Below are 9,391 nucleotides of genomic sequence, written 5' to 3' on the forward strand. Positions count from 1 at the left end.
TACAAAGGACGAACAAGAGAGGTGGCAGTCCTGTGGTGCACACCAACAGTGATTGGAAAAGAAAATGAAATTCCAGCTAGGCAGTGAGTGGCACTCACAACATTACAGCATTGGATCAGGAGTCACTCATACATTTATCATTTCCTGTAGATCCTATCAAAGAGGAGAACCTTCATAGATGGGGAACAGGTCAAAGCACACATTAAAAAACACAAATAAGTCATAGAGACTTAATCTATCCTATCAATAAACTCTCATTATACTGCTTAGTGCTACTCAAACTTATGAAATCTAAACTTAATGAAGTAAATTAACATGGCTCCTATTGACAGCTTAATTTTTAGTTGATTACAATGGTATGCTCCATTGAAAATATTTACCTAAAATGTAAATATTGACTGAGAGACCTGTTTACAGTACAATAACACTTTTGCTGCATAGTATTCCTTGTTGTGCTGATATAATGCCTTTGTATGTTGATGTATTATTATCTTTGCCCTTTTCGACCAGCACACAGTCTTTTTTTCCTTGGTATATATTTAAACTGTGCTTTACAAGGAAATGTTCTGTGCCTTGAGTTTTTTTAAGAGCCTTCATGCAGCCCTTGGTCTTGCAGTAGCGTTCTCGCTTCCTGCGCATGGGGTCCCAGATTCGATTCACGGCAGGGTTAGGGATTTTCCCTGTCTCGAGATGACTGGGTGTTGTTGTGTTGTCATCATCATCATCATCATTATCATCATCATCATCATCATCATTCATCCCCATTACAGGAAGGCAATGGCAAACCACCTCCGCTACGACATTTGCCTAGTCAGCGGTGCAGGTCTCTTGCATCGTTCCCTACGTTCCTCGGAGTATGGGACCTCATCATCATTTTATTCAAGAAATAACTTGTTCATCACATACTATTATAATTTAATTACAAACTGTCCAACTGATCATGGGCCTAGGAAAATGTGTTAATTTGTTGGGGTAACATTTTCTTTTCTCTCTGTCAATCAAGTTTCCAAAGTGGGTTCAGTTACATTGAAATTTGTTCCTGGAAAGTGAAAAGAATAAAGATGGATTGAGTGAAGATTTTCAGTATCCAAAAGTTTGATGGAAGTAATTTTCAGTTATGGAAATTATCAAATGAAAATTATCTTTCAAGCCGAAAAATTGCTAGACATTGTTGATGAACGTGAAGTAATAGCAGTTGAAACTACAGATGCACAGAACTTGTGGGATGAGCTTAGTGCAAAAGCAGCAAAAACAATGCTTTTAGTTTCATCTGGTATGGAATTTAAACACCTACAAACTATCATAATGCGTGCAGCAGCAAATGAGTTGGAAAACAAGTGGGAGATACAGACAAGTTCTTATTGTCATAAGAAGGGTCATTCTAAGGCTGAGTGCAAAAAAACACTGACAAAGATTGTAAACATCAAGCTCTGTGTGCAGATATCAGAAACACTGTGGCTACTAATTGTGGTAACATTTGGCTGTTGATAGTGCTGTATCAAAACACTTGACATCACAAAAGGAATGAGTTTGAATACTTAAACCATTTGAGAGAGTCGAAGTTCCTGTTCACATAGGAGATAATTCAATTGTCGATGCTGAAGGTATTGGATAAGTCAAGTTAAATGCACTAGTAAATGGTGTATGAGAACCTAATACACTGGAGGACACATTAATGTACTTGGTCACATTTAACAACAATAAAATTGGGGTATTTAGTGAGAGGCTAATGGCTAGTTGTGGGAAAGCTGAAAATCAATGTTGCAGAATGTTATTTTTATGGACAGTGTGGAACAAGGAAACTGTGCATCATCTGATTTAGCTCTGTTATGGCACAGGAGGTTGAGACACATAAATTTTGAAGGAAATGACTGACAGTGGCTTTATTCCAGAAGTAAAATCCAATGCTTTTAATAAGTTTTTCTGTGAATCATGTTATTATGGTAAACTGGATAGGAATGGATTTAGATAAAGTTTACATACTTGTGCCTGTGCTACAGGAGAATTTATTCACGCTGATGTATGTGAAAGATACCACATGCAGTGTTAGGTGGAGCTACTACTTTATTGTATTTTAAGATGACTGTACTTCATATATGTTTGTATATTTTCTCAAGAACAAAAGTGATGTTGCTTCTGTGTTATAGTGTTTCAGCAGTTGGTTGGAAGGCTGCAAAGGAATAAATATAAAGTTATTTGGACAGATAACAGGACAGGATTTGTTAATCATCAGCTTCATTATCATTTCAAGAAGACTGATATTATCAATAAAGCCAGTTCACCATATACACCAGTGCAGACTGTTAAAGCTGAACATGAAATCAGATCTATAGTGGAAAGTTCTCACACAATGCTTATCAGTTCTGGTCTTCCAGGCACACTTTTGGCAGAAGCTCTCAACATGGCAGTCTATACATAAAATTGCTGTCTGTGTAAGACTAATTGTGATGAGGTGCCTCTTGTGAAATGATTCACGAAGAAAATATCATTCAAGCAGACAGAAGATTTGGTGTTGAATGCTTTATGCATACTCCCAGACAGTTTTGGTCCAAATTTGGAAGTAAATTAAAGAAGGTAGTAATGGTTGATTACAGTGATTACTGTAATGATTATAGGCTGTATGATTCTGTAACAAAAAACACAACTGTTTCAATGAAAATGTCACAGGGTATCCTGCAGAACTCTGGCCCAACAACATAACATATGGGTACAACTTTCTGACAGATGCAGAAGGAAATGTTGTTCAGTAACCTGTTGAAAACAGAGAGGAATTTGTACAATACCCATGATGTCATGCTACTGAGAAGATGATGTCATGCTACTGAGAAGGCTGCTCCATCAGGAATGATGGTAGCATAATGAGGTATGAAGCTAGATTATGTGCAAAAGGGCATTCTCAGAATCCTGGGCTTGAATATGGAGAGACCTTTTGATCTGTTGTTCAGTACAAAATCAATTCACATTCTTTGGTTTTGGAAGGAGTGTATTATATGGACATGAAGCAATTTGATGGGAAACTTTTCTCAGTTGTGAGTGCACTGGCGTATGCGGACGATATCGTGCTTCTGGCGCGGGATTCAGAGGCGATGCAGATGCTCCTCAATGTTGTGGGTGAGGCGGCGACGTGGGCCGGGCTTACCTTCAAGCCGTCGAAGTGTGCCACGCTTCACATCCGCCGTCGGCAGACACTAGGCTCGGTATTCGCCCTGCAAGGGGGAGAACCAGCCATGCTTGGCGCGGGTGACGCCTACCTCCATCTTGGCATTCCCACCGGGTACAAAGTCACGCAGACGCCAACGGATGCGATCACGGCAATTCGACGCGACTTGCAGCACTTGGACGCTTCCCTGCTGGCTCCCTGGCAGAAGATTGATGCTGTGCGTGTCTTCCTCCTCCCTAGGCTTGACTTTGTCATGCGGGGCGGAGCGGTATGCAGGGGGCCGCTATCTGCACTCGACAAGGCAGTGAAAGCGGCTGTCAAATCTTGGCTGTTCCTCCCACAGCGTGCGTCCACTGAACAGCTCTACCTCGCGCTGGGAGAGGGAGGATGCGGCCTGATGCCGCTCGCGGACGCTGCGGACATCTCGACGATCGTCCACGGCTTCCGCATGCTGCAATGCGACGACGCCACCGTCCGAGACATCGCCTGGGCCACTCTATCCACGGCCGCGCGCTGCCGGCTGGGGAGGGAGCCGAGTCGACCCGACTTGGCCACCTACCTTAGCGGCAGCACTGAGGGCGACCTCGCACGAGACGGAGGCGACATTCAGTCACTGTGGACACGCGTCAGGAACGCCACAAGGCGCCTAGCGCCGCGGGGCGTCACCTGGCGCTGGAGTGAACTGCTTTCTGAGTTGCAGGTGGAGGTCGGCGGCCGGCCCGCCATCGCTGACGACGCGGAACATGGCGGCATCGGAGGGGTGACGCAGGCGGCCACGGAGGGGGCGGCGCCTGGGACTACACGACACCTCGAAGATGGCAGCGATGGACCGCAGCACGATGATGACAGCATGGGACGCACCGCCAACACTGGCGTCGAGCATGTCCGGGTGGGAGGGGGCGCCAAACGTCTTCTCTCGCGGACGCTCCGCGAGTGTCTGAGGCAGCGCCTGCGCCACATCCTACTCAGGAAACCGGACCAGGGGAAGGTGTTTGAGTGCACCAGGGAGTCCACAGCGTCCAACCACTTCATGGCAGGAGGAAAATACACGCGCTTCGCAGACTGGCGCTTTATCCATCGCGCCAGGCTCGGAGTCGTGCCTCTGAACGGTTGTCGCCGCTTTGATGGGTGGGCAAACAACAACAAAGCCTGCCGACACTGTGGCCACAACAATGAGACGCTCCCACACATGATCAACGCGTGTATGGTGCACTCAGCAGCCCTGCAGTATCGCCACAACGTGGTCCTCAACCGCCTCGCGACAGCAGTCGCTGGGCGGCCAAGAAGAGGAAACACTGCTGTTCCTGACATCAGGATCAACCAAGCCGTCATAGGGGACAGCAGTGGGCTGCGTCCGGACCTCGTAATAACTGACGAGGCCGCAAAGACTGTAACCATCATCGATGTGACAATCCCCTTCGAGAACAGGCGGATTGCGCTCGACAACGCTCGGCAACTGAAGAGGATAAAGTACGCCGATGTTGCGCGCGGATTAGCCGCTCGCGGCTATTCCGTCACTGTCGACGCCCTGGTTGTCGGCAGTCTGGGGGCGTGGGACCGCCAGAACGATGCAGTGCTTCGGCACCTAGGCATCGCTAGCCGCTACTGCCAACTGATGCGGCGGCTGATGGTGTCTGACACCATCAAGTGGTCCCGCGACATTTATGTGGAACACATTACTGGCCACCGCCAGTATGTGTCCCCCTAGACTGTGGCATGCTCTGACGTCAGGCTGCGAGACCCTCGAGACTGCAGTCGTCGGAGAACTTCGAGGTCGGTGCCTACGTGATGTCGGTGTCGAGATTCTCCTCCACGACGCGGGACCTGCGGCGCTACACCATCTTCGCGCCGCACTGCAGCAGTGCCGAGTCAGTAGCGGTGCGTGCGGTGCTGCCTGGTGCCCCTCCCTCCGTGGTGTCTGCCGAATATGGCCCCCACCTCGGTTGGCGCGGTGCTAGGCGGCGCCAAACGTGTGCCTACTGCCCGGCAGTCTCCAGCCAGCGTGGGAAGCAATGCCCTCCTGCCACGACACCCCAGTGACGCCTGCCGCAAGGCGGACAGAGGGGAGAAGTCCGGCTGTGTGTGACCCGCCTGCGTGCGTGGCACACCAGCCGCTGGCAGCCGTGCATGTGCAGTGTGCTGTCAGGGCATGGAGAAGAATGCAATAAACAAAATAGATCCTAAAACTAGCTCCAAAGCTTCCCCGGTCTGAAATATCTAAGGCCGCGCCTATCGCGGGATTAATCTTAAGGTAATATACTTAAGCATCCGCGCCTAACGCGGTCTTCCAATATTTACGTAGTGGGCTTAACCCACGAATTAGAATAAGATTCAACTATTTAAGTACGGTTAGAACCGTCTACTATATATTTTAACTTAAATTTTCATTAAATTTGTAAAACTCGCATTGTATAGAGTCATTGATATTCTTTCTTAAATTTATACTTCGTAAAACTGTAACTAAGAATTATCTCGGAAAATAAAAATATGGACATGAAGCAATTTGATGGGAAACTTTTCTCAGTTGTGGCTTGCAAGAAGATATATTCATGAAACAACCAGAAGGTTTCATTGATGAAAAAGCAGATTTAGTCTGCAAATTAAACAAAAGCCTTTATGGACTGAAGCAGCCTCCTTGATGGTGGAATCAAAAATTTGTTTAGTTTATTAAATGTTTTGATTTAAAGCAGCTTCATTCAGACTACTGTGTATTTTGTGCTAAGGTTGATGGTCAAGAAGTGTTTTTGGATTTTTTTTTGTTAATGATGAACTAATTATAAGTACCTCAACAGCAATTATAAATAAAAGATGTGAAGAATTCAAAATTATTTTAAAATTGTGGTTATCAGTCCCAGTCACTTTGTAGAATAGGAAATAAAGTGAGATAATGAAAGTAAAGAACTGTTTATCTACCAAGAGGGCTATGTTAGTCACCTCTTCCCAAAATTCAACATGAACAATTGAAAGCCCTATGCAACACCCACAGATTGCAGTTTACAGTTGCATTTAGGATAGTGCCCAACAAATGAAGATAAGAAATCCATGGAAAATTCTCCATTTTGTGAGAGTGCAGGTGGGTTGATGCTTGCTGCCACAGTGACAAGACAAGACCAGTCATAATGTTTTCTGTCAGTCAAGTAAGTCAGTTCCTTCACAACCCCTGGACCTGATGACTGGATTGTTGTTAAACACATCCTAAAGTATCTTTAGGGTACAAGAGAAAAAGGTATTAAATACAATGGCAGTAATCTTAGAGTGCATGTGTATTCAGATGCTGATTTTGCTGGAGATATCAATATTCATCATCTAACAAAGGGCTTTGTCAATGTACTGAACAGTGGACATGTTATGTGGACATCTCACAGACAAAAATGTGTTGCCAGATCTATGACGGAAGGACAAAAATATGTTGCCAGATCTATGACAGAAGCAGAGTATGTTTGCACCATCTGATACAGCTGCTGAAATTGCTTGGCTTCAAAAATTCTTACGGGAGATGGAGAGAGACAAATTGTGGCCACATGATTATTTCCCTATTAGCATAAAGCGAAATAGCTCTTAGAGCAAAGCATGCCGAGCTTAGTTACTTGAACAGGTGGTCAATATGTGCATATCACCTTAATTTATTATCCATTTGTATGTCTAGAAATCATACATGTCAAGTTTCATCGATTTTATTACCTTTGGTATCTATTTGAAGACCTTGTAGCTTGTTAGTTGCTATCTGAAAATGCATTCATTTGGTTTTTATCATTTTTGAACCATTCTTGGACGATCATTGGATGGTCATTTATGTAGATTAATAACAAGAGCAGGCCCATTATTGATCACTGTGGCCCCACATATGTTAGTTTGTCCCATTCTGATATTAGTTTCATGCCTATGACACTGTCAGTGAGACCTTGTACTTTCTCCCACAAAGGTAAGACTCATCCACACACGAGTGATGCTATTAATGCCAAAACACTTTGTTTGCTAAGTAGAATATTGTGGTCCACTCAATTAAAGGCTTTTGCAAGGTTGCAAGAATAATTTTTCTTATTTAGCTCTGCGAACACTTCATTTTTGAGGTCTTGTGTTGCTTTCTCTATGAAGAATACTTTGTGGAAGACAATTTGAAAGGTAACTAACAGTTAAATGAATGTTCTTTAACAGACTACTTTCTCTTCCACTTTTGAAAATACTGGAAGGCCTGAAATAGGTCTGTTATTAGCAGTGGTCTGATTATCTCCAGTTGTATAGATGGATGTTACTATATTGTATTTAAGCCCACCTGGTTAGCCATGTAGTCTAACGCACTGCTTTCCCTTTGGGAAGGCATGCTGGTCCCCGGCATGAAACTGCCCAGCAGATTAGTGTCGAGATCCAGTGTGCCGGCCAGTCTATGGATGGTTCTTAAGGCAGTTTTCATCTGCCTCGGCAAATGCAGGCTGTTTCCCCGTATTCCGCCTCAGTTACACTATGTCAGCGATTGCTGTGCAGACACTTTCTCCATGTACTCATACACCATAATTACTCTACCATGCAAACATTTGGGTTACACTCATCTGGTGTGAGAGATATTCTGGGGGAGGGGGGCCAAACTGTACTATAACCCTGGGTTTGCCGTGGGGTGGCAGTTGGGTGAGTGGACTGCTGTGGTCTGTTGCTGGGTTGTGTACTACTGAGGGCTACAGTGAGGATGAAGCCTCTCTGTCATTCCTAGGTCACCAGTTTCATAAAATACAATCCAATACAATACTGTATTTAAGACTGTCAGCAAATATTCTGTGAGTCATTTACTGACCACAAGGATAGTTTCAGGGTAACACTATCGAGTCAGCATAAGATTTTGATATTCTGCTGAAAACACCATCATAACAAGCCGAATTACTACTTTTTAGTGTTGTAATTTTCTGAAGGCTTATATTTTTGAAGATAATAACTGTTTATGATGCGAGCAGCATTTTTACAAATAAATGTATTGCATTTGTATTGGCCATTCACTAGCTGGTGGAATGTTTTCTGTCGCTGTGAGGTGGTAATCATTGATTTTTGTGGTTAGTGATTTGAAATTGTTGCTTTGTCTGCCAGAGATACTTTCTGGAGCTCATTGTCCTTTGGTTTGCTATTTTTGTTTGTTTCTCATTTAATAATTTTCTGGATGGTTTTTGCCTTTTTCTTGGAGTGTTTTATTTATTTATTTTTAGTTATTTATTTTTTAATGGCATACATTATTTTTGCCTTTTTAATGACAGACTGGAGGATTTTACAGTATTGGTGGTAATGGAGTTTCAACTCTCAACTAATGCTTGTCCTCTGCCATTGGTAGCGATGTCTCTTTCTAGCACACAATACTTTGATATCAGAAGGTATCCATCCCTTATGCTTGCTACTGTTCTATTTCATCCTTATTTGTTTTAGGGGGAAACAAGACTCAAAGTTCTGTAGGATATGCTTAAGAAAGAATTAAATTCTCCATCAGCACTTTTCATTTTAAGAATTCCTTCTCAATGATCTTCACTTAATTTCTCTCGAAACAATGTGATTGAGTCATTTGTTCTTCACATAATTTATGTCTGAATAATGTAGTTGAGTCATTGTTTATGATGCTGTGACACATAAATTTTCTCCTGTGAGCTGTACCCAACTCCTTAGTTTATTTTACTGTTAACATTTGACCATTGCTGTAAGATAAACCATTGACTACTGGTTTTATATCTAAATTACTACAGCTTGCTGAGTCTAAAAACGAATCATTAATATCTGTTCCACTACATCCTTCAAACTTACAAGAGTTAAGATTTATTTGAGAATTGCAGTGGAGCGTTAGTGGCTTCTTGGATTATATTATTACAAAATGCTTTTTTTTTTCAGTCTCTGATCACAATATGAATTCTTTAGACAATGACCGGTTTCAGTCTGTAATGACCATCCTCAGATCTTTTTTACACCATGTCCTAAAGTGATACAGCCATATGGCATCGTCAAAACATATAAATATAATCAGCATAGCATCATCACATGGATCTAAAATATGGTGTGGAATAGGCCACATCGTCCACCATATTATAGATCCATGTGACAAAGCTATGCTGATTATATTTATATGTTTTGACAATGCTATTATGACCTTATCACTTTAGGACATGGAGTAAAAAAGATCTGAGGATGGTCATTGCAGACTGAAACCGGTCATCGTCTAAAGAATTCATATTGTAATCAGAGACTGAAATAAAAAAGCATTTTACA

At 43.1% G+C, this 9,391-nt stretch overlaps 1 protein-coding gene across 1 annotated transcript; it reads left to right on the top strand.

Annotated features, from left to right (window-relative positions):
• The first annotated feature begins 2,996 nt into the window (after positions 1–2,996).
• LOC126455882 (uncharacterized protein T26G10.4-like) lies at positions 2,997–4,868 on the top strand. The gene has a single exon (XM_050091641.1). It carries the CDS (start codon positions 2,997–2,999, stop codon positions 4,866–4,868), a length of 1,872 nt encoding a protein of 623 aa, XP_049947598.1.
• Positions 4,869–9,391: the final 4,523 nt, after the last annotated feature.

Source organism: Schistocerca serialis, chromosome 2 (assembly GCF_023864345.2).
Source record: "Schistocerca serialis cubense isolate TAMUIC-IGC-003099 chromosome 2, iqSchSeri2.2, whole genome shotgun sequence".
Lineage (NCBI taxonomy): Eukaryota > Metazoa > Arthropoda > Insecta > Orthoptera > Acrididae > Schistocerca > Schistocerca serialis.

Coding starts and splice junctions, on each gene's coding strand:
- LOC126455882 (XM_050091641.1), top strand. CDS start 2,997: ATGAAGCAATTTGATGGGAAACTTTTCTCAGTTGTGAGTGCACTGGCG.